The sequence below is a fragment of the Cydia splendana genome, chromosome 9 (assembly GCF_910591565.1).
Source record: "Cydia splendana chromosome 9, ilCydSple1.2, whole genome shotgun sequence".
In the NCBI taxonomy this organism is placed as follows: domain Eukaryota; kingdom Metazoa; phylum Arthropoda; class Insecta; order Lepidoptera; family Tortricidae; genus Cydia; species Cydia splendana.
This window is the reverse complement of record NC_085968.1, coordinates 22,753,477-22,780,520: the sequence shown is the minus strand read 5'-3', so window position 1 is coordinate 22,780,520 and position 27,044 is coordinate 22,753,477. Positions and strand designations below refer to the sequence as shown.

At 38.8% G+C, this 27,044-nt stretch overlaps 1 protein-coding gene across 1 annotated transcript in view; it reads left to right on the top strand.

The window, feature by feature from the left end:
* The window catches only part of LOC134793839 (protein vestigial), a 53,940-nt gene extending 28,338 nt beyond the window's left edge, over positions 1 to 25,602 (top strand). Inside the window, exons 5-7 of the mRNA XM_063765558.1 lie at positions 4,912 to 5,026; positions 7,680 to 7,915; positions 25,502 to 25,602. Coding sequence (XP_063621628.1) covers positions 4,912 to 5,026; positions 7,680 to 7,915; positions 25,502 to 25,551 — 401 coding nt within the window. The 3' untranslated portion in view covers positions 25,552 to 25,602. The remainder of the gene's footprint in view (positions 1 to 4,911; positions 5,027 to 7,679; positions 7,916 to 25,501) is intronic.
* The last annotated feature ends 1,442 nt before the right edge of the window (positions 25,603 to 27,044 follow it).

Below are 27,044 nucleotides of genomic sequence, written 5' to 3'. Positions count from 1 at the left end.
ACTGCGTCGTGTTCACTCACTACTCGGGCGACGTCTGACGTCAACGAACACATCACCAGGACCATTGCCGCCGACAAAGATGAGCCACTGTCGTCGCTCCAACTGCGCGCGTCACGCACTACTCATCAGGATGCCGTCATTGACAAGCAATTGCAAGATCCCTTTTTAAATAGGAATGAACTCGAACTAGAAAACTGCTTTTTATGAAACAGTTGTCTTAGAATTTCCATGATATACCTAAATCAAAATACCATTAAAGTTAGTTCTTCAATACATAGCGGAGGAAGTTTAGTATAGCTTCGGTTTTGTGGTGGAAAGGAGTCCGGCCGCGATCGCCCCCCTCCTCGGTTAGAAGGGGGTGGCGTGGGTAAATCAGCCGGGCCTTAATTAAACCCCCTTCATTACAACTAGCCCGCGTCGCGCTTCATTGCGCTTTGCAGCGACGATTCATTGTGGTTCACTGTTGAGATGAGCGCCGAAGCTCGGCAACGTGTACCTAACTACCTACAGGCTTCAGTTAGGTTGTATGTAACTATGTAGGTACTTACATCTACCGAGTGATTTTGTTATGTGTGATCATACTCTAAGCCCCCTTAGAAGGGGTGAATAGGTACCTACCTAGATCATACTGAACAACTTTTACTACAGGGCCAATTCCTACAACGCGAAAAAATCTGCTGTCTCACACATTTCGGCGAAGCATGTGCAGTGTAAATGTTTTCTATGGAACAACTGATTTCTTTTCGCGATTTCGATGTTGACCCCATAGTAATATTTGTTCAGTATAAACTACCTACATATTCACCCCTCAGTCAGAGTATTGGTTAGTCAGGCATAATTAAAATCACCCTGTAGCAAATTGGTGACATAGATTGTGAGATTTATTAAAAGTACTTATTGCATCATGTGCCTTTCAATGCTGAAATCTACAGACAGAAGCAATTGGCACTTTACTGGAAATTTCGCAATTTTCGAAACTCCGACGGCACATCAGTAAATGCGACCATGATGATATTCGTTCGAGGACAGATGTCGACGCGACACAGCCCGGCCCCGAATCGCTGGACACCGATTAGATCGCCAAATCACGTTAAAGATGGCGGACGCGCAAAAACAAACGCGCTTTGACTCACCGCCGTTTTTCGCGGCCCTTTGTTTAGCGTTATTAAACTAAAGTTGGTTTAATTTCGCCTTTGTCCCGCGCCCGCAGCCGCTCAGACGGCCCGGCTCCGTCTGCGTTTTAATTCGTAATGAGGAATGCCTCGTAATGGCTAAATTGAGAGTACGGCCCGACTCGATTTAGAGATCGGTATTTTCATTTAAATAATTGTGAGCTTCCTCGCCTGAGCGAGCTCGGGAAGCGTGAGGGGGCGCTCAGTTTGATTTCTATTTGTTTTGTTGTTTTCTGTTTGTGACGCTGCAGCTGTACCTAAGTGTATACAACCCCTAGCCATGCACTGAAGAGTAACGAATAGGGTAATAATTTTGCTAAAGAGTCATTATACCTACTAGAATTATCACATTGAAAAGGTAGTTGCTCCGTAAATGTTTGCACTTATCTAGCAGGTATTGTTTATTGTTCAGTTGTTGGTTAACTAGTGCGAAAAGTAATCTAATTCTCCTCATTCAACTTCTGATAACGATTTACGATTTAAAAATGAACTTAATTTACATTACGAGTGGACTGGTTCAATGAGTTTACGATGTGATCGCTATCAAACAGTAAAGATAAAAGCGGTATTGGAATAATTGATACTTGTAATCTTGTACACTTGTGATTATTACAGCAAGCAGTTATATTAAACATACATTACCAACCTGACGATTTATACCGCCTACCTTTTTAAAGGTTTATTTAGACCGTGCGAGAACCGAGAACTCGATACGAGTTTCATTCCATTGCTGTATTTCATCGGTCGGCTGAATTGGATGTAGTTGTAGGTACATAATATAACCTCTATATTCCTTAATGTAACTAAAATCGCATCCTAGTTCGCGCGCCGTCTAAATGAGCCCTAAATCTTAAAACTGGTTAATGGTTAGGTTTAGCAATAATTCAGGACAAATAGCTCCAGTCACCGGTCCCACGCCCCACACCTCTTCCGAGAATCTCTTTTACGAGTATTAGGAATCAGCGATGCCTGTAGGTACTAGGTAACCCATCGATCGTATCTTATTAGGTAAAGTCTGTGCCTTATTTCGTTGCCATAAGGCGAAAAAGGTTCAGATAATCTTTGATGTCGGACGTAAATCGTGGTTTCCTCTATCTGCGCTGTAAAGATGGTATCTCGAACTGGAACTATGGAGCAAAAAGGGCAGAATGGACGGTGACGACGGCAGCTGATTGCGTTTCCATTAACGGTACATTAACATTACCGGAATCGTGACTCGCAGACCGACAGACTTCATAAAGGGCCTGCCATCGTTCGAGTTAATCAATATTGTCCTCTTTCTTCTATATGTATATAATACCTACACTACACTGAATAAGTATACGACATGAGTAATGAAAAGAAACCAAGACCTCGTACTCAGGAAATAAAAAAAAAAGACTTTTAAAGTGAAACTTTTATTCTATCGCCCCAAATTTTTAGGGCTGTCTTTAGCATGTCGCGTTACAGCGTTACAGCATTAGTAAAATTCTACTTTATTCCTAGTACATACTTAGAGTTCATAAGTCTTTAAAATAAGCATACGACTTTTTGGTTTTGAACATTATGGATCCTATACTTAATTCATTAAGGCTGATATTATTTGCTTGTAATTTCATACACAATTTTAAGGACAGTAGGTAGACCTTATTAATTTTAAAGTGTAACCGAATGAAAATGGAGCATTAAACACGAGAATGGTTTAAATAGGGAAATTTGCATCTCAATAATAAAACACGGTGGCTATGGCTTAAAATTTTAGTAGTGCTTAAGGCAATTTTAATTTTGTTCACAACAACCATGTTCGATGACATTCTGCAAAAAATCGTGCGATTTGATTCCGCTAAAGATATGTGGAAGGAGCTAGAGCGCATCTATGGAGGTACCTGCGTAGACAAGACTACAAAGACCTATGCCTGAAATTATTCAACTACCTACCAGTGGCGGCGCGTCAAACATATCCATAGGCAAGCTGGGGCTAATTTGGCTTACATATTTCTTTTACAACTCTGCTCAAACGTCCAAAAACAGGCAATCCGGTGGGAATCGGCTTTTATGGACGCGCCGCCACTGCTACCTACAACCTACAATATGAATGGACCCGAATCATTACATTCATTACTCATGTGTTATACTTATATTTAAAGAATATATGGAGCAAAGTTTGCTCGGCAAACTATGTACGGTGTCAGAGCTACAGAGCGTGACTCGTAAATAATAACACACACTTTCCACACTTGCATTGTAATGTAAGTACTATTTTGTTGTGGACCATTTGGGAGCGACTGCCTAGTCCGAGTTTAGTCTTGATTTTTAAGAGGTTATTTTGTAAAATAAATGGTATGTTAGATCCCTTTTAATTTTAACACAAATTGTAAAATGACTCTGACAAAAACTGTTGCAAGTAGGTTATTTATTTTATTTTAAATAAATCGTTAACGCAAAAGACTTTTCTTCGAAGTGGCGGATTTACCCTAAGGCCCAGTAGGCCCGGGCCTAGGGCGGCAAGATATTAGGGGCGGCAAATTGTGACAAAAAATTCGCTGATGATAACAAAAAATAACTCAAAATGTAGTCAACATGATGGGTGCTGAGAAAGGATGACTGTCCAATTGGATGTAAACTATCTAGACTACCTACTTCTACCTATCTATATTTACATGTTACACATGGGTAGGTGTGAACGATTAAGAGCCAACAGGAGTGGTCATTCCTCCATACAAACGTAGTCCTCGTTTTCCTCCCAGGTGGGTGGCATTCCTCGATTAGGGAACAGGGATATGCGTGTTACTAATAAACTATCTAAATTAATTCTACATTAGTTCTAACTGCAGGTTTAAGTAGCTGAACCTGAACTATAAACTTGCTCTATACTCGTTAAGATGTTCGTTCTTTGACTCACTCTCTTCCGTCAGATCTGTTTAGCTAGTAACATGTAGTAGCGATAGTTTAATTGAAATAAAATATATTCCAGTGTTTGGAAGTGTAGTGATGTGTATTAATTAATTACCGTCCACCTCCGGCACCTAAATATATAACAAATCATCCTTAGTCGCATTCAGTTTTAAGTTCTCAACTTTGGTTATCATCGATGTTGATGAAAGTTACCTATAGGTGTTTCTGAACGCAACCATGCATATTTATTTACACGGCCGAATGGTTTTATTCCTGTAAATCCTGTATCCATTCACCGACTTACTCGATCTCTTCTTTCTCTACAACCGTGGGAACGGTTAACATCGCTTTGTAATTAATTTAAGCTTTTAGTGAAAATATAGTTTTCAGTTAATAGAAGTGACTTTTAATCATCCAACAACAGTTGGTTTTTAACAAGCTTTTATTAGGTCGACCTGTAAGTATGTAACTAACTTGTAATGGAATCTAAGGTAACTAATTTAACCATCTTCCAAGGATCGTAGCGTGAAAATTGGCAGCTATATGAAGTTCTGATGACAATACAATAATATGGTACTGTCGAACTGATCTGATGATGGAGACAGGAGGTGGCCATAGGAACTCTGTGATGAAACAACGCAACCTAATTGTGTTAGGGGTTTTTAGAAGTACCAAAAATGAAATTTTTGGCAAAAACTTATTGTATTTTATATCGTATCCGGCTAATTCAACGATTCTGCAATTTTTTAGACTGAGTAAATAGGTGTGAAAATGTGAAACGCATCATTTCCATTGATCCATCTGGCCACATAACAAGTATAAGCAAGTAACTAATAATTGGCTAATAATGGTGTTTGTTTTACAGAGACTGTCCCGATGGTGTCCCGAAACCTTCCTGCGTCCTTTTTCAACGCGGCGGCCGGCGCGGCCTGCGGCGTCGACCTTTACGACTACGACCCGTGGCATCAGCACTACTCTGGGTACGTCATGCTTATTCTTAGTTTAAATACTCTAGGTCTAGATCAACATTTACATCTTCATCTTAGAGGAATGCCAGTACTCAGCTGCGCGTTTCTCCTCTCCAGAAACTTCCTGCCTCACACAGTTAAACTATGGAATGCGTTAAGCTCTCGCCCGCGGTATTTCCGGACCGATACAACCTCAAACTCTCAAGAAAAGAGCGTACTCCCACTTTAAATGGCGGCAACGCACTTGCGACAGTTTTGCAACCCATCGGTGCTGTAGATTTCCATGGGTGACAGTATTTGCTTATATCATGCGTTTCGTCTGCTCTTTGGTGTAACTATATCAAAATCAGCCAATCTATATAATATAATATATATATATATATACACCTAAAAAATAAAATTGATACAAAAACTGTTCTCATGGAAGGCTCGATGTTTGACGAGTTTCCCATAATGTTTCTTGGTAATAATGTTGGTGGAAGGGTGGCGAGATCTATTATTTGTTAGTCCGTCGTAATGGAGTATCGCAGTCACTCACTTCCGAGGCTTCTTCACTGGAGCTGTTCGTGTAGACAGTAGGTGCGCGTTCCTTACGTCGATCCCCATCCCCACTCGGCGTCACCACTTTTACGGGAATTTAGATGAATTAAAGTCTTTTTAGGGTTCCGTACCTCAAAAGGAAAAAAACGGAACCCTTATAGGATCACTCGTGCGTCTGTCTGTCTGTCCGTCTGTCATAGCCTATTTTCTCGGAAACTACTGGACCAATTAAGTTGAAATTTGGTACACATATGTAAATTTGTGACCCAAAGATGGACATGTTTTTTTATAATTTTAAAATACATAGGTTCGAAGTTATTTAAGAAAATAGCCAAAAAATTACCATCCCCCCCCTTTATCTCCAAAACTACTGGGTCTAAAATTTTGAAAAAAATACACAAAATAGTTCTTTACCTATATAGATGACAGGAAAACCTATTAGAAATGTGCAGTCAAGCGTGAGTCAGACTTATGTACGGAACCCTAGAAACGCGAGTCCGACTCGCACTTGGCCGGTTTTTTGAAGGGTAAATTTAGACTGATTTAAAGATAAATACATAGGTACCTACACACATATATGATATTCTTAATTTACGGCGATACCTCTCGACAAGACCCTCCTCTCGTCGGGATCAGTGCGTGCTCTAACTGACAGGAGAGCTAATCGGCACGCACTGATAATATTTTGCTGATCGCCATACACTTAAATTTGAAGTGAAAATCTTTCAAAAATATTATGTTCGAATGTTCGTTTAATTGTGAATTCATACCCAATGATGTTGTGAAACTTACTTATAATTATTGTAAGTGCACGCTATGAAGTCCGTTTTAGTTTAAATAATGAGTGAATACTAAAATCAATATGAATGTGTGAAAGTGTGAAAAGGAATTTTAGAACGATTTATAATCGTCTAAAGAAATAAAGTAATTTAACAATAGATACCAAATAAATCAACGTATATGCACGCTCTATATAAATTCTTATTATTACCGAGCAATGCATCAAAATATAAAAATTTCATGATTGGCGTAGGTAACTACCTAGCTAATTGACATTGTCGATATAAAACGAGATGGCGCCGCGGTTTGAAATGCTTGGTTCCACCGAGATATGCATCTGATGATGATGACATTCCACACAGCTGACGTTAACATTCCATTCGAGCTCCACATACCTATTACATGAAACTAAGTAGGTATATCAAATCAGAGACTAGGACAATTAGAATACATTTTTTTATATCCTTTCCTTGGGATGGGTAGGAATATTACGTTGAATTCATTGTTTTATTAGAAATAAATATGTAGTATTTATCGTATTTTACATGCGAAAAGTGATTCCACTGGAGTGGAAATGAATCGAATCACTACAATGTTTGCAGGTAACCATTGCACTACTCGGCATTTTGTATAAAAATGGAATATTCTCTCTGTCTTATTCTTCATTTCATTCACACTCGGTAACACCTGACGGTGCATGAACTTGGCAGTGTATGCTTATTCAGCTAACAACTAGGTACGACGCGGCCACCTGACCGGCAGCGTGGCCTCTCTCGTAGGTATCTAGTAGGTATTCTATGCTCTGCGGTCGTATCGAAACCAGTTCAAACCATAACAAAATGTTAAACCAGAACCGACCTCTGCATGGACACGATTTACGAAGATCAGGGGCTAACCATAAACCAACTAGCCAAGTGATAATCGTTGATAGAAGACGCCGATCGAGACTTAAAATTAATCATGTGAATGTGCTTCGGTCACCATTCCGATACATTTTTACTTTTCCATTGGCGTCTGTCTATAAACGATTATCACTTTAAGTTACGCTCCCAGTACTTATGTGATCAGTATGATGGACTAATAGGTACTATAAGGCCAGAGGAGGGGAGGGGAGTAAGAGAAAAATTTGTGTTGCCCCGGGAAAAATAAAGTATTTATGTAATTTCTATTATCCCATGCACCTTTATTACCTTAAATATGTGTCTATTTATTTCAACCGCGCGGTGTTAATAAGTGACGATTATATTGTAACTCATTGATAATGGCTTCCATCGTACGCCTGCTGAACTTAACACTGAGCTTGCTTCCACACTTGAAGATGGTCAACTTTTATCTATTTCCCCAGGTACGGTCACGCGGCGCACCGGCACGCGGCGGAGTACCACGCGGCGGCGGCGGCGCAGGCCGCGCAGGCGCACAACATGGCGGCCGCCGGCTACCCCCCGCTGCTCCTCGGCCGCTCCCCCCTGCACGCGCAGTACAAGCCCGTGGAGTGGCAGCACTCGCTGGAGCACCACGCGCCGCACGCGCCGCACGCCGCGCATGCCGCCTGCTCGCCCTACTCCTACCCCGCGGTGCCCGGTCAGTACCAACTCATCCACTGCTGGTGCTGAGTATAACGCGCGTTGACACTGAAGCCGATTGTCATACATTGGTCAACGTCGAGCTTGCGTTCCGAGGCCCTCGGGACCGGGTAACGTTTCGTCACTTTTGTCTCGGTCCTGAGCTAATCTTCTCGGTTACATTTCTCTTTATAAGTTATGAATCTCCTGCACCCAACATTTGTCTCTGTTTGACCCAATGGTTGACGCCATTTGTACATTTTTCCTGTGTTTGTGCAATAAAGTTTAAATAAATAATCTTGTCCAGAACTCAGAAGTGACCCAAAATCTTCCAAATGTCGTCTCACTGCAGCGGGGCTAGAGGGGAGCTCGCTCCACTGAACTATAACAACGATTTAAAGGCTTAGGTACCACTCATTTTAGTCAGTTCTTGAGGTACTTTTGCAGTGGTTCTCTAGTAGAAAGTTTATTCTAAATAAGTCTATGTAACGACCCGTCAAAACGTTTTAGTCGCAAGTCTTATCTTTACGTTCCCGACGGACTTCGGTCGGTTTCAATAATAAATTGTTGGTGACGAACCTATCAATCTTCCGCAATTAGCCAGACTGGTATAAAATACGGTGTACCCTTGTTTTTCCGACAAACTTTTCATAGAATATTATTTCATCGACAACGATTCATGGAAACGTTAGTACTAGTAATATTGTTTGGCGTTATGTTGTTTCATATTGGTACAACTACTAAACATTGCAATTCATTTGTTCGACTTTTTACTTTAATACATTTTTATATGTCATACTACACATTTATAAATTTTTCTGTTGTAAGAATTTTAGATTTAGGTTAGGTTAGAACTGCGATCTCACACAGAAACGAACGGCTATCAAAGTCGGTTTAGGTTAGGTTAGAACTGCGACCCCACACAGAAACGAACGGCTAACAAAGTCGGTTTAGGTTAGGTTAGAACTGCGACCCCACACAGAAACGAACGGCTTTCAAAGTAGGTTTAGGTTAGGTTAGAACTGCGACCGCACACAGAAACGAACGGCTTTTAAAGTAGGTTTAGGTTAGGTTAGAATTGCGACCCCACATAGACACGAACGGCTTTCAAAGTAGGTTTAGGTTAGGTTAGAACTGCGACCCCACACAGAAACAAACGGCTTTCAAAGTAGGTTTAGGTTAGGTTAGAACTGCGATCCCACACAGAAACGAACGGCTATGAAAGTAGGTTTAGGTTAGGTTAGAACTACGACCCCACACAGAAACGAACGGCTATCAAAGTCGGTTTAGATTAGGTTAGAACTGCGACCCCACACAGAAACAAACGGCTATCAAAGTCGGTTTAGGTTAGGTTAGAACTGCGACCCCACACAGAAACGAACGGCTTTCAAAGTAGGTTTAGGTTAGGTTAGAACTGCGACCCCACACAGAAACGAACGGCTTTTAAAGTAGGTTTAGGTTAGGTTAGAATTGCGACCCCACACAGACACGAACGGCTTTCAAAGTAGGTTTAGGTTAGGTTAGAACTGCGACCCCACACAGCAACAAACGGCTTTCAAAGTAGGTTTAGGTTAAGTTAGAACTGCGATCCCACACAGAAATGAACGGCTTTCAAAGTAGGTTTAGGTTAGGTTAGAACTGCGACCCTACATAGAAATGAACGGCTTAGTAAGTAAAATTATTGTTACAAACCTATATATAATTTGCCCAAAATGAAAATGGCGGCCTTGTAAAATTATATCTTCAAAATTAGAGCACATAGCTATAATGCCGACTGACGTGATTGCGTTTAGTTTCGATAACGAAATATTACAAATTGAAATAAGTTTACGCGTAATAAATTTTATTAAATACAATCCAAAATGAAATAAGAAAACCCGTAAAGAAATACCACGATATATATAAACTATATACAAAATAACTCAAGTACCAATTAAAAGTCTCCGATTTAAATTTACTAGTATCGATTCTTCGACGCAATAACTTTGCGATGAAATGAAAATATTTGAAACGTTGTCTTCGAAATAACATTCGATGAAATGTCTGTCGGCAATTCAAGGGTAAACTATAAAATACATATTTGACGTTTTATTAGCGTTTGCGATTTAATTAGAGTACGAATGAGCAGTCAATCGGCGTTCTTCGCGCGCGCCACATTCATTTACCTATTTAAATTCGCGACGCGTACAATATTATAGAGTACAATGAGGAGGGACACTGAAAGGTTAGGACAGATGTCGCCCCAGCAACCCGTCGTTGTTTACGATTTGTGACAAGTGTATGTTTGCGAATTTTTGAAGTGAAAACTTCTTTAGCGGCGCTGGGCACTTTTTGAGGTGGGGAAAACATTATAAACTCGAGACAGCGTAAGGCGATCACGTGACCGTAAGGTTTAGATGGCCACTCATTAAGATAGCATTTAAACCAATAAAGAAAAACTGAATGACATTACATGAAAAAGGTTCTAATCTTGTACGGGTTGAAATACGAGGATCTCACAGTTACATTCTAACTTTATATCACTCAAATATAATTCAATAAAGCTACATCTTGATGAAATCGCTAATAAAAGTGAACTCTAGTAGGTACTGGTGAATAAAACTCAAAATATCATGACCAAATATATTTAGATGCGAGGTCTGCAAGGTAATTTAAAGGATGTGTGCGGTATTGTAGTTTTTGTATACAGGGTGAAATTTAATTCACTGGCCAAATTGAAACAACCGAAAGAACTCGAAAAAATATTAAACACGTGTTTTTTCTTTTAATACCGCTCAGTACATTTTTTTCGAAATAACTCATCATCAAGTTGTCCTAAAAACCTCGTACGTTATGGTGAACCGACAACTACCCACTACACCCGCTTCTCTCTTATCAGTTAAGGTCATTGACACCCCGCCCCTCCCGCTGTTTGCAATCGCGTCACCAATTATGAACCCTATTGCAGCGAGATTACCTACATAAGTTGCTAATTTTTCCTTTCATACTTTAACGGGCTTAGAACCATCAAAATGCAAAGGCAACCCATTTTTAATCTAAAATGTTATTTCTGACTAATGATTATTAACAAAACGTCCGTGGCTTTAAAACAATGAGTAAAAACTAGGTCAGGAATCTTTGCATTCAGGCGTATTTAAAAAATTGAATCAACTTACGTACATTTGATTAAAAATCGACGCAATTAACGAAAGTCCCACGAGATGGTACTCTTGGATTCAATCCTTGTCTGCGAAGGCGTGGAACGGATTCCATTTCGTATAATCTTTGTGCACCACGTAAACACTCACCACTTAATAAATAACACCGTACCACTTCGTAATATTCCCGGTTCGAAAACATTTTTTTTAACCTTAGTACGCGCGCGATTATTATTTTAAGGTTGGCGAGTGACGAGTGACTAATCATTTATGCTAACCGTTATGTTTACCGCTAGCGCGGAATGGTTTAGTTTAGACTACCCTCGAAATTGATAAACTTGCCTACCATCGCCAACACTAACTGGGTGGACCCTATTGCAACGATTATAAGGTTTAGTGAAGGTCAGATAAGGGTTTTGCTGATGTTGTTGTTAAAACCTACTATTAGGTTTGTTTACATTTGTGGTAATAGGGTGACCACGACTCGTGGAAAATATTTAAAAATTGAAAAATTAAAATTAAAAAAAAATGTACTCTTTTTTTTCGCTAAATAGATTCCTTAAGTGTAACCTAGTGCCGGGAATGAATATGGCCAGTGATTTAAATTTCACCCTGTATATGTAGGTAATATGTATTATAGAATATATATTAGTATGCATTTAGTTGTGTATATATGTATATATTTGTTGTAGGTAAGCTGCTAACATTATAAGTAACTAAGAAACTTTTCGTTTTTATTATTATTATTCTTTTCTTTTTCTTTTATTTACGCTGTTGGCACAGTACGGATGTCTACCGTCTCCAATTCTCCCTCAATTGCTCAAAGGTTAACTGGAAGAGATCCCTTGAAGGGATAAGTTCGCCTTTGTAATAATGACGAATGTTATTTTTCCTGTTTTGTTTTGATTTTTGTACAATAAAGTGTTTTACTACTACTACTTTACAATTTCTATTCGAATTTTAAACAATTAACGCTACAAATTTGAATTTCGAATCTTAAACAAGCTCACTGACCAGCAATTTTGGAACTAAAGTGTTTCAATAGAAAGGAGGATGGGTCAATTATACATATAGCTGGTTTGTTACTGCACACCGTTGTATGGGGACCTTGCACTTTGAGACTATGCGCTGAAACTTGGCACAGTTGATTGTTAGCTGGTCTTGAGCAGAAACAGACCGGGAGCCGTCGAGAGCCACCTCTCATTTAGTGGGGGGGGGGGGGGGGGGGGGGAGTTCGACGCCGCCGCGCTTCACTTGGAGCAACATTTCTCTAAAACTATACCTATTAGGGCATGTAATATATCATTTTTGGATAAATTAAGGATGAGGAATCTAGTTTTGGACCAAAAACAATGCACTTTCTAACAAAAAAAAAAGCATAAAGTAGAAAAGACTAAAAAACGTAGTTTTGATTTTTTCATAATTACCAATTTTTTTTAAAAGTGTAGCAGGAATCTGAAAACAAAAAATACAGTCGTAAAGCTACACTTATTACGTTTAATAAAATATATAGTTTATTGTACAAAACTGTTGATAAATGGGAGATAAAAAATAATATTAAGCGTGGGTCAGAGTGATCTCAATACAAAATATTATGAATGTGGGAAAGTTACTTATAATTTGTTCTACAATCGTTTATTTTTCTTGTTTTTCGTAAATAACTCGTAAACGGTAGCCCACAGCAAGAAAATATCTTTTACGTAAATAATCTGTTTCAGATTTCTTATAAAATAAGTGCTACTTTTTTTCGCTACCATCAATATTAAAAAAAAATATTGAAGGGAGAAAATAAATACTTAGGTCCCCTTTTTTAGTAATTCGTAAATAACTCGTAAACGATGGCCAATAGCAAAAAATGTTTTATTACATGAATAATTTACACAAAATTTCCTACAAAAAAGGTTATTCAAACTTTTTCGCTAGGGTCAATATTTAAAAAGAGGACCTTAGAATTTATTTTCTCTCTTTAATATCGTTAAGATTCCTCATCCTTAATTTATCCGAAAATGATATATCACATGCTCTAATAGGTATAGTTTTAGAGAAATGTTGCTCCAAGTGAAGCGCGGCGGCGTCGAACTTCCCCCCCTCCCCCCACTAAATGAGACGTGGTTCTCGATGTCTACCGGTCTGTTTCTGCCCAGACCAGCTAACAATCAACTGTGCCAAGTTTCAGCGCATAGTCACAAAGTGCAAGGTGTCGTGCACTAACAAACCAGGTAATAGTGCTGCAGACATTTTGGACCAGTCATTGAGTTTTCACTTCTGTCGGCACTCCCGGAGTGCAACCCGTTGTTTTTTTACTAAAACTTGCGATTTATCAAGAAAAATGTATTCATTTATGACTGTACGGGAACTGCAAACCGAGCTTCGAAGGGGAATTGCTACAGTTGGTCAAAAAAAGGCTGATTTGATACAAAGATAATCACTTAATATATTTGAGGTTATCTTGTGTACCATTTTACCGTTTATTCAAATTTTCGAAGGTTCACGTGCAGTTTTTTCTCTTATATTACAAGTGTAATAAGTGTTCGATCGAAAACAAAGCTTTGGTGTATACCTGGATCACCTGGATGTACAAGAAGCCGTTTCATATACGCCCGCCCTACGACACATCAGATAGGTACACAAAGTCGTGATGCGTATTTAGTACAGCATGTGTGGCCAAGCCATAAATGGTCTAAATTATGTACTACTTCAGTAAAACTTAGCTTACCTGTGTATTTACTCTTTCCAAAATATTTATCTTCGTTAAATTGCAGCCTAGTATAAAAACGGTCTTTGTCATTTGCCTTAGTTTTTGATACCTAAAGCTTTTTCTTACCGATTTATGCATATCGGGTCCTTGGGAAAAAAGGAAGATCCTATATTTCCACAATTTGTCGCATAATATTGGAGTATTTTGGAGAAAAGGGAGAATGTTTACAATTTATTTGAAAAAATGTATGTGATTTGATAGTGACAGCCGACAATAATGAAGGTGACGCCTGGCGGTTGTCAGTTTTCCTCCTCATTGTACTTAACGATGTGGATAGAATTTTCCGCCGTATTACTAGTGAATAAAGTGTATTATGTTGTATGTATGTTTGTAGCCTGTAGGTGTAAGTTGTTATTCATCAGGACTTATCGTAGTTATTCCCGCGGTCCGCACATTTTTTTTTAATTCACGTGAATGATATAAATAACGGCAAAGTTTGAAAAGTACGAGGCAAATTCTTGATTTTTGTAAAACTAAAATTCTATCAATTGGCTGGTAAGCGACGTGCAGAAACTGATAGGATCAATGAAGTATCTGGATTAGGTTTACTGAATCTAAGCTGAGGCTGAGGCTGAAGGTAGGCTGTCTTAGATATAGGTATTGTCACGGACTTATCGACAATCCTGACGTCTCGGTTTATGAAACCTACATTATCAAAATTCCTGAATATCGGGAGAAATCCTTTCGTCAGAAAACCTCCCGGGCCGTGATGTCCCGCGTCACGTCCCACGCCAGACAACGCTCTTCTATTTTAATTATCAAAGAGATTCCGCGCGCGGCAGCTTTATTGTGATGATTGAAGGACGGAGGGGGCAAAAACCTCGAGTGCTGCGCCATTTTTAGACCCCGAGTAGGTAATTGCGGGGCAAAAACCGCCGGCGAGTTGAAAGGGCGGTCTAATGACGCCGATTAAAATTAATTTGCGCCCCCGCCCCGCCCCGCCCCGCCTGCTAAATTAAATTCCTCCCTCGCCCCTCCGAGGGTCTGCGCCATCCGCTTGATTGATAACGTGCTTCCGCCACTACGTGCCTCCCTCTCCCTCGGAAGCATTTGTCTTGGCTATAACTTATGCTTTTTAATCGATATCTCGACCACTTCACTCTCTGTTCGTCTGGTCAGGATCCTCTCGCAATTATTGTCGCAGCGTCCCTTCGCGTCAGACGTGACTTCAAAGGGGACTTCTCAAATCATCAAGCCTTCATAGAGAAATAAAGCGTATCTAGACGGAATAGGGTGGTATTTGATGCAAGTTGCGAATGTATTAGCGGCCCGGTTAATGGAATGTTTCTCGCGCTGGACAACAGAAGGGTTGCCGGAGAGGGGAGGGGGCATCAAAGGGCGGCCGCATTCTGGCGCGGGGTGGCGGCGTGTAGGGAGAGGGGGGGGTGCTTTATTGACAAATACCGCGCGGCCCTATTGTGCGACGCCACATACCGACCCGCGGGGACGGAGACATGAGTTGGCTCGATGTGAACCGAAAAACATACGTAATAGCAAAGAGAATAGATAGTATAGAGGGGTCCTGTCATAGTAAATTTTGTAGTCACAGTAAATTTACTGCCATCTATCGACACAAGACTAAAACTCAAAATGAAAACGTATAAAACTATCGAAAAAATTTATATATATGGATAAATGATTTTATTATTTTTATATCATTTTGACCCATGTTCATTCACTGATTCCTATGTGTTAAAATTGTTAATTATAAAACGGTGTCGTCAACGCCATCTAGCCGACCATAGGCCAAAGGTATGTGCGCCATCTATCCGAGAATGACTTTTTCTTGATTTCCGAGGCACATTTTTTTCCTGGACTTTATTCATCTTATACGGAGTTGGTAATAGCTATACATAACATACATACCAGTATCATTCATAAGACGGATCATTGCGCTAAGGGGCATTGATATTTTTGACCCTCACATTACTAGGTTTAAGAAGTGTTTGGCTGGCGTCCTCTTCAATAATCTTCGTTTAATAATCTTTATAAAGTAAAGTTTCGTTACTCGTTATATTGTAATGTTTAGATAGTTATTTCTTCTCTGATATTTTTCACTGTAGCTATAATATATGGTGTTAATTAGTTTGTAATATTTCCGCTTAATTGTGAAACATGCTGTGTAGAGTCGCACCAAGAAAAATCTGCAGCGGATTTGATAGCCCACGCAGTGTAAGTGTTATTTATACGTCATAATTTCATAGCAGTTTGACGTTTAAAATGACACTTGCACGGCGTGGGCTATCAAAATGCTGCAGACTTTTCACGGTCTGACTCTACACTTGTTTTGAACCTCGTGCTAGATTTAAGCCATAATGTGCAATTGTAAGTGTTACCCCTGATATCCCAAACAAAATATTTTCAAATTTATTGTGGTTATGAATGTGATTTTTAAAGTTGCTAAAAACAAATAATAAAAATGTGACAGTATACACACAGTCATATAATTATATCAAAAGGGACCTTATAGAGGCCGCGCTTACGTTGCATATCAATAATACCGCATTAAGTAGTACCGCATTATTATTGGGGCATAATAACGGGCCGACCGCCACGCCATAATATTTTCTCATATTTTTCATAAAATCGATTTCTGCTGGCAAAGCATATTACTTTTTGGCAACCGGGTTTTTTAACCTAATTAAACCCCGCTGAATCCGAATTTGCCAGTTGCTTGATCGAAATCTTGACCGGAAGTGAGATATTTGACATTAAAGGTCCCTTTTTTAGTTTTTCGTAAATAACTCTTAAACGGTGGCGCATAGCAAAAAATGTTCTAGGTATTACATAAGTAATCTGCATAAAATTGCCTACAACAAAGATTCAGTACAATTTTTCGCTAGGATCAATATTCAAAGAGATATTAACGCGGGAAATTTAATTATAATCACTTCTAAGGTCCCTTTTTTAGTTTTTCGTAAATAACTCATAAACGGTGGCCAATATCAAAAAATGTTGTTAAACGATAATAATCTACACAAAAGTTTGTACAAAAAAGATTCACTACAGTTTTTGCAGGGATCAATATTTAAAAAGATAATAAAGAGGGAAAGTTAATTATAATAAATTCTAAGTTTCCTTGTTTTTATTTATTCGTTAATAATTTGAAAAGTATGTATTTACATAAATAATAAACATAAAATTTTGTACAAGAAACATGTAGAACACTTTTCGCGGATCAATAGGTATTTAAAAAGACAAAGCAGCGGATAAGTTAATTACAATCAATTTTAAAATCCATTTTTAGTTTTTTGTAAATAGCTCGTAAACGGTGTCCCATAGCGAAATAGGTTTATAAGAATAAAATATCTACATAAAATTTCCTCGAAAAAACATCTTGAACACTTTTCTCTAGGATCAATATTTAAAGCGATATTAAAGGAAGAATGTTAATTACAATCAGTTCACAGGTCACTTTTTTTTTGTTTTTCGTAAATAACTCGTAAACGGTGGCCCGCCGTTGCGTAGTAATTTATAAGGTCAAAATTTCTACGAGGCTCCGCTTATGATATATAGCAGTTACCTAACTACTCTATGATTTAGGCAATTATACAGTAACATCATATTTAAGCTTCTGAACACAAGGATATGTATTTTGTAGGATTCCGTACGTATTTTCGAGTCATTATGTATCCAATACACAAGATAATTTAGCTATTATGAATTATTTCCATTCCACTACATTAGTGGACCGTGAAATGACTGGAGTATAGATATGCCAAGTTCCTATGTTGTAAACGGTAATAATTACCTATTAACTAGTGGCTCTGTGAGCTATAGACCTCGCGAGCATATCTTATTGGGCACGATGAAAATATAGTAAAAAAAAAAAACAATACGAAAAGTGTAAAAAAAATACAAAAAGTTATATCCCAGCATATAATTACTGGGGATCGAACCCAGACCTTCTGTGCAAACAAAAAAAGCGAACTTTTGCAAAATACGCCATGATGGTTCTTACGGTGACTTAAGGTGACGAAATTTAGCTACTCATTCTCAAGTAAAAACTAAATATCTCAATACCTCCAAAACCAGCAAAATAAAATTTCTGAATTTTTGGCCATTTAATCTGTAAACATGTCTCAAAAAGAATACACTCTTATGATACCGATACGACTATTTGTTTAAGCGCAAGCTATCACAACCTTTCCATTTTAAAAAAATTCCAGAAACCGGCTCGACAAAATTTTTTTATCGAATCATAGAATTCGGTTACAAAATTTCACGAGAATCGGTTAAGAATTGCGACCCGTAAAGGAGAACATCCGGACATGCAAAAGCAAAACGCCCGAGTCAAAACGTAGACCTTCGCTTCGCTTCGGTCAATTACCTGCCGCCTTACCGAAACTTAATCACTTTTAATTCGATATTCCTAAGCCTACGCAAAAGAAGATATAAATATGAAATATTTAATGAGGTTTTGAAATATATTTACCTACCTCCGTCCTTCCGTAGACTAGTTGTATTCGGTAGATATCAGCGTTTTGTTCGGTCGATATCAAATAATGTTAATATGCTACGTTTGTACTTTAATTCTTTGTAATCAGACCAACACTTTATATAAGTACCTACTTAGCATTAAATCGACTGTAACGTGAAAAAAATATTTTGTGCAGTATAACTTAGTTAAATAACAAAATTAATGGTGTGGTTATAGGATGCAAGTGAAACTTTTTTTCGGATTGTAGGCATTTAACTGAAAAGTTGCGAAAAATTATTCGATTAGGTATAGCTTGCTAGACCTACTGCCGTATTCGAACTTCAAGATATTCACAAGAGACGACACGTACTAGATCCATTCTAGATACGTTATAGTTTAGATATCAACTAGTTCTCTTTTGCAGCGCAATTCGGGCAACCAATGTCACTTTTACGTTAGATAGAGTAAGATATTGTAACACGGCTGTTTGGTAAGGGGGTTAAATAATAAATGAAAAGCTCCGGCTTGTGGAAAATGGAAACAGCCATGTTAACAAAATAAAATTTAATCAAAATTAAATTAAATAGACTAAACGGAAACCTTGCTGTAGGAAAGCCAGGAGGAGAGACAATTAAACAAATTTATATCTGACAAACTTTATTAATCTAATCATTTACTGTTAAATGCTCAGTGGTAAGCTGGGTCGCTTCACAGGTTCTAGTTATAAGGGATTACACCCCTTTAATTAAAAACTAAAAACTAAATTTCGAAATACCTAAGTTTTATGCACCAGAACTTTCAAAACTTCAAACTGAATAAAATTAAATCATAATTAACCATTTTAAATTTGTAGTTGGTGGCGAATGCCACTCAAAAGTTATGCAACAGACCGACCTCAAAAAACTGCTGCTGGAACTGCAGCAGCGGGGAGCGAACTCGCCTTTCCCCGGGAAGCTAGCCGCTAACCTGGTTGGAGCCGGCCGCTGCAGATGGCGTGGTACAGATCCCACAGCCTCATATTACCACTTCTAAACATGTTCAAATGAATTCCAAAAGAAATCGAAAGCTCTTCCAAAAAACTTCACAAGCTCTTCAAAGGAAAGTTCACAAGCTCCCGGCTCCTGTAAACCGAGAAATGGATACATTAGCCGACGCCTTAATGGCCGCTAAAGAAAATATGAAACAATTGGAAATTTAGCTCACCCCACTGGAAGCTGTTAGGACTTCTGGCGGAGCACTCCCAACCCTCGAGCAGGAGTCAACTCTGTAAAGAACCAAAAACCTGGTTAAGGACGAACCCACAACGTTTCGCGCCATTGTGGAGTTGATCACACCTAAATTCCATTTGTACTTACTCAGTGGAGCACACCGAAGGACTCGAGCTGCTTCCAGCATTTCGACCAACATGGCGAATGTGTGGTCTCACCACAAATAGTACTCATGCGAGCGTGCGTCCCCGGAGGGGTCCACACATCAAAAGTGCATGTCATCTCAAAATGACCTCCTCATATGTTGAATACAAAAGGCCAAAACAAAAGTAGGGTGCCAATCCCTTGAAGACACAAATCCTACGAAAATTCTGACTGATTTATTTAACAATTCACTCCTGAGCCTAAGAAATATATTTTACCAATAAATCTAATAAAGTTTCATTTCAGAGCCCCCTTTTTGGAGTCTGTAATTCCTATGTTTTATTTAACATCTAAATTATCACTTACCTAAAAAAACATATCTAAATCATACAAAGTTTTCCTGGAGTGACAACCTAAATATCTCAAGTTTTAATTATTTTTACTCGTATGACAACCCCGACAACAGATAAGCATAAAGAGGTGCATCTGAATGCAACAGATTATGCAAATAAGTGCAACCAATCGAGTTAGTTTGGGATATTGTTAAAATCATCGAAATAAGAAAAGGAATTCAACCCAAAAATATTAATTTAAAATTTAAGAAAATGTCTACGTTACAATATCTATTAGATGTGAATTGGATCTCTAAGTCATATCCTGTGGAAATCGTTCAACAGTATCTCCAGAATCGCGCAAATGTCAAATTTGACAGGTTAGATCTTAAACATATCGTTATCGTATCTTGGTGATGTCTAAAAGATGTCTATTTCAAAATCCGAATCGGGCCCCTTATATTATGTAGAAAAGGTTTTATAGAGTAGAATGAAAATAACAAAAACATAATACCTCGTAAAGTAAGTATTTTTATTGCTTTTAATTTGGTATACAAAGATAGTAGCTAATAAGAGCAGGTGTAAGTAATATCTAATAAGTACCAAGTAGGTTAATTGAATCCATCACTTGCAGCTTCTGGCTCTATATCCATTTTCTTTGCAATAATTATCACATTAGGAGAAAATGTAAGCGGAAACGAATATCGATAGTCGATAAATCGAATATCGTTAGTGTTGTGTGTCAACAGAGTAACATCCCTAGTGCGAAAAACGTTCAAACTGATAAACAAGACCACGAAAAACTCGCGCGGCTAGAAGATGTTGATGTCAACTTTAGGCAGTCTTCTCCGAGACCACGGCGACAACACCGTCCTCAAACGTCGCAGGTAGGGAGCGTGGGGCTTAATGTAACAGGGGAAAGTAGTAACGCTCAATTTTGACGGGAAATTACAAACATTTTAATTTTTTGAAGTGAAAACTTCTTTAGCGGCGCTGAGCACTTTTTGAGGTGGGGAAAAAATGATAAACTCGATACAGCGTAACGCGTAACGTAACGCTGACGTCATGTGTCACGGACAATGTTATTCACCAAAGAACTTTAGTCATAACGTATCATAATCAGGTCAATTATTTAAAACTGGACTTTTATATTAAGCAATAAAGCTCAATGTTCTAATCTTGTACGGGCTGAAATACGAGGATCTCACAGTTACATTCTAACTTTATATCTCTCAAATATAATTCAATAAAGCTACATCTTGGTGAAATCCCTAATAAAAGTGAACTCTAGTACTGGTGAATAAAACTCAAAATATCATGACCAAATATATTTAGATGCGAGGTCTGCAAGGTAACTTTACAATTTCTATTCGAATTTTAAACAATTAACGCTACAAATTTAAGCTCACTGGCCAGCAATTTCGGAACTAAAGTTTTTCAATAGAAAGGAGGATGGGTCAATTATACATAGTGCTGCAGACATTTTGGACTATTAGTCATTGAGTTTTCACTTCTGTCGGCACTCCCGGAGTGCAACCCGTTGTTTTTTTTGCTGAATGACTTTCTTATAACTCGAGTAATAAGTAGTAATAACGTAAACACCGCCATTGCCCTGCCAGACATCGAAGCGAGTGGACGACTGGACGTGCACATGAGCTCTGTTTCGACCAGGTATTGTAAAAAAAATACTTACGAAAATGTTGATTTTGAAAATTGAACTTAAATTAATTGTTCATTGTGTTTTCATTGCTACAATGTACATTTAATTGGATTTCTATTGCTTTTTTTAATACTTCTATAGCTTATAGTTTTTGACATATTTAATTAAGTAGACATAATGGGCCCACGGGGCAAGTAGTAACACAAAGCAGGGGCACGTTGTAACATATTAGTGTGCGTGTATTTTTTTTGCTCTCTAATATCTAATTCTAAATGTGCATGTATTTGTATGTACACATAATATTATTATGACTCGTCGTATAGTGAATTACAAATTACTTGCGGTTTTTTATGCATTTTTTAAATACTACTTTACTCTAGCATTGCCCAGAAATATATGCTAAGTTAATTAAGTTATTGTATTGTATTGTACTGTATTTTTTTAGAATGAGAAACTACAAGAAATCTGAGAGATGATTAAAAATTCAGGATGTATATGAGTCGCCAGCAAATGAAGTTTTGGAAAAAAGAGTCAGCAGAAAAGCAGCCAAAAATTTCGACTTGTGCCATATTTCTCTTTCCTGTTGATTATTACTATCCTGTTGTATCCTGTTGATTATTTATAGTCAAAGATTATAATCATCATAAGATGGAATCACAATGAATAATACAAGACTGTGAAACAATAAAAACTTTTTTTTCTTATAGATGTTGCCATTCTTTTAATTGTCACTACTTGCCCCGAGCCTGTTACAACTAGCCCCAAATATAGGGTAAGTTGTAACAACTCCCATTTTTTCGAAAAGTGTCTGGTGTAAAAGATGCGTAAACATGTGCTTAGATAAATACTTTACAAACCCTTTTACTCAAAATTATACAATTATACATATTTTAGACAATACAGGCCTTTTTCTAAAAACTGTTACAATCAAGCCCCTCGCTCCCCTAAATCTTAAAACTTAAAAAATACGGAATTATGTCCCGTTGTACAATTTAAATAATAATACGCATAGGTTGTTACGGATCTCACGGTCATGTTTCATGTCATGTTACACTGGGGTTTTTGAGATATCTATATATGTATTATTATATACACGCTTGCGAGTTGCGAACAGCCAACTGTTGTGGGGAATTCGTATGCTCATTTGAAAGACTGTGAACTCTAATAAGTACTAGAAATAAAGTAGAATATTACTAATGCTGTAATTATGTAGGTAATACCTACGATATGCTGATGGACAGTCAAAAAATTTGGGCTGATCGATGGAATACAAGTTTCACTTTAATAAATTTAAATACCTTAATACCTTAATAAATTTAAGTAATTATTGCCATGTTTGTTGTGTTTTACAAACAATTGACAATCATACAGGTTACAAACAACGTTTGACAAAATTGTGTCCTAAATACTTAGAAAACGTTTTTCGACTTAAAATACGTGAGTGACCCGTTCTTAATATATTTAATATGTCTGTGTCTCACCGCAATTTTTGTTATTAAAATAATGATAACTTGAACTTTAGGTAGGTAGCTGTTCGTTTGTGCTGTGAAGTCAAAGAAAGAATAGAAGCATTATTTCGAGCGTGTTTTATAGGCCGATACCTAAGTAAATTATCTTAATTGGTTATACATCTGTTCAGGGTCGTTTGATGTCGATTGTTGTTTGTTGTAATTCTTTTAAATATTTGGGCTGAAACCTTTCGACCGCTTCTCGCGACTGAAAGAGGTGTTTCCATCACGGCGTGCCCCGTAAATCTTGCGTCTCCCCTCCCTGCCGGTGCACCGCGCCCCCCACCCCGCGGCCGCGGCGCGTCAAACGCAGCAAATTGTTTAATTTGAATATCGCGCGATTTACGGCCGTCACCCGCCATCTTTGATCGCGACAGCGCTGATATAATGTTTACAGAAACAATAATTATCGTTCTCTTTTATCTGAAAATTGTAAACGATGTTCTGATGATAATTTGGTTTGGTTTTGATTTATCGCACCACTGCCAGCTTACTGTGAATTTTTGGGGAAATTGTATTTTTTTTCTTACAAATAAAACCGCCCATTTATGGAAGGACCATGCTTTTATCCCATGCGGTATTTGAAGTACAGTATGATTGTCCAGCATGTGAGCGACTCGCGGTTACCAGGCGCGCAGAGGTCGGCGGTGGTGGCGGTGCCGCGATGGCGCGCGGGCGGGGGCGGGGCCGCCGACCAATCGGCGCGCGCTGACCGCTCGGACTTCGATCCGCCCCCTCCCTCCCCCGCCACTAAATCACGAGCTCCTGTCAATTATCGCCGCCGCGTGCCCGCGCGCCGCAATTAACTATCATCAAGCGGCTTCTCCCGTCGCTGCCGGCTCTACATTAGTCTACATGCTTTATAGAATTACATATTGTACGTATGTAGCACATCTAGGCTTTTAATTATGTATTATTATAGTATTCATTATGGACATGATTTTTAGACAAGCTGATTTTATAAACGGAATAATTTTTTTTAAAGAGATTAAAGCTGACTTCAAAATGCTTGGTCAAACTTACGCAAATAAATAAGGCTGATAGTTGTTTCGTGCTGCCGGCACGGCACGGCGCGGCACGACAGGACGGCGGAGATGCTATCGCCATCGCCATCACCACGACATCATTTATAACAATCAGCCCCTCCCCCCTCCCGTCGCCTCCGCGCGCTCTAATAAATCTCGACGAGCATCAGCTAAGTAGAGTGATTGTTCTATGTCCGAGATGGCGATATAAATCATGCGGAGATACCATCAGACGTCACTCCCGTCGCTGCGAATTGCTGAGAATGATTGCTTCGCACTTCATATCCCAAGCATCAAAAACATATAAATTATGAATACCTAATACTTTAGGTACTACTTTATTTTATTTACCTCGCACATAAAGTTATAGTGTTACGCGGGTAGGTAATACAACGAATAGGCACTATTAATAAGTACTTACCTATACAGGGTATAACCTATTAGTAAAAACGCTTAATATTTTTTTTTCCATTAGGTAGGTAGGTATGTGGGTAAAAAAATAATTCAAATTGCTACACTAATTTATTAGGTGTGTAGGTAGACATAATACGTAAGGACGTATTAATTAGTTTTTCACCACACCAGCTCGGAAAGACTTACTTTGCACTTCAAAAACTGATAGCAAAGTTGCATTTTATTCACATGTGAGGCAAAGTAATCAAATGCAAATTTTGAGTTGTTTTCTTATGTTTGGTGGTAGAATTGACTTTTAAATGATGATTTTGGATGATAAATATTTAATAACATTCATTTGGATTTGATTTGGTTTGATTTTGTTTGATATTTTTCATTTAATATTTGCTTCGGGTTGGTGTGGTGAAAAAATTTGTGTTTCACTCGGGGGCAAATTTTGTTTAACCCTCGTGCTCTGAAACCCTCGCAACGCTCAAGATTCCATTTTTCGAACCAGTCGCTACGCTCGTGGTTCAATTTTGGAATCGTTCGCTTGCTCGGGTATCAATATTAACACCAGCGGTTAAACAACAACTTTGCCCCCTTGTAAAACAAATAACTATTTCTACCTTAAATTTCACTAAGTATAGGTAAATAAGTTCCAGCCTTTATACCTATACCTTGATTTTAAAGGACTGTTATAATTTATACCTAATGCCCTGGCGGTAGCTCTTATTAAGTAATATATCGGCGTTCGCTTATTTATAAATGAATGCAACCCTCCTTATAAAAATGCATTTAACCAGGTAGGTATACCTATTACGTATCTTTTGCAGTTTTGGTTCGGTCCTTATTGCCTCGCGACGTGCGGTCTATAGGAACTTAAAAAGGCAATAGCCTAACCTATAGGTACATTTTATAACCTACAGGTTACCTCTTTCACGTCTGCAACTTTTGTCACCCTAATACATGTTTTTTTCTAATGTTGTAACATCGTCCTAACGATTATTGTTGTTGCAGGTCTGGAAGCGCAGGTGCAGGACACATCTAAGGACCTGTACTGGTTCTGAGAGTCCGCCGGGCCCGCCGCGCACTAGCGCCCTCGCCTGGTGAGCCCACCTAGCAGTCTTCACGGGACCTGTGCAAGTGTGCTCCTCGCCTGACAGCGAGCCCACCGCCCGACGCCCACCTAACTCCACGGCACCAGTGGATGGCACACCTGAACGCTGCAACGGCGGATAGTTTTGGGGAAATCTCTCCTAAACCTGAATTGCTTCGCACAACAGACACAACTCTGAACATTGACTGTGTGTTTCTAGTGTAGTGTATAATGGACAATAGGATGCTGGATGCAGGTTTCCAAGTCACGTGGCAAGATAATATTTTGTGTTTGTGTCACGCCTCGCCGCGTCTGTTAAGAGAATTTGACGCAGTCTTATCAAGTGTCGCGTAAACTGCGTCCGCCTGGCTCGGGTTGTATAAAGATACAAAGATACCTGATGTAAAGATATCAGGTATCACTTTGAATTAAAAAGAAACGACTTTTGCGAAATCAGCCCGTCAGTAAAGCACCTCTTGCATAGTAGTTTAGGATTACATCAAGTAGGTACCTACTTGTGTCCAGAAATCTTGAGCAGATAGATCAAGCTCTTGATGATAGTTATTTGCATAATAAAAAATTCAAATTCAAAATAAGTACATATATTTATTTCAAGAAATTAGCATTCCAAGAGAGGCAGTACAGTGATCCCCATAGGCTCAGTCTGTAACGTGGGAATCTTAGAGAAATAAACTGGGCTTAACCTAAAATAATATATAGCGAAATCTTGAAGATTTCTGATGAGGCTTGCTGATTGAATAGGCAAGATAGAGCATTCGTTCCATCTTTACATCAGTCAGTAGGACCGGATGATTAATCGTATCTTGATCCCGCAATAAGGTCGACCATCATAGGCGGGCGCGGGCGCGGGCGCGGCCGACGAGTATGGATGTCACGGCGGCGCGGCGGCGCAGGCGCAGGTGGCGGCGCGCACTGCGCCCGTAAATTGCCAGATAATGAGGGTTTTTGTGTTGCTACCCTCACTTATAAATATTAAACGTATCGGAACGCGCTACGATCATATTATACGTTTCTGTCACCCGCGATGTGGAAAATATCTGTTTTTATGAATTCATTTAACTGTGAGGCGTCATTTACCTTTGAATTAGATGCACGAGAGTTATGAGCGCATTATGACAGCGCATGCGATGTTTATATCCCATCCGTCTTAACGGATGTTTCCTCGCGTGATGATTATCTGTTCTAATGCGGGGTGCAATAAATCGTTGCAAGTTTACCGAACGTGTCAGTTTCAGCGATGTGATGGTTTGCTGATTTCACCTTGAGGCGGTCGTTCACTGGCGGCGTCACTCCGCCGATCACATTCAAACTGAATTTAAATTAATTGTATCGGCAGGCAGGCGCAGTTCCACGACCCTATGTAAATATATCGTTTAGTTAGATAGTACCTACATATTTAGCGATAGCTAGAATAATGATTTGTACATAGTATAGAGAATAGAT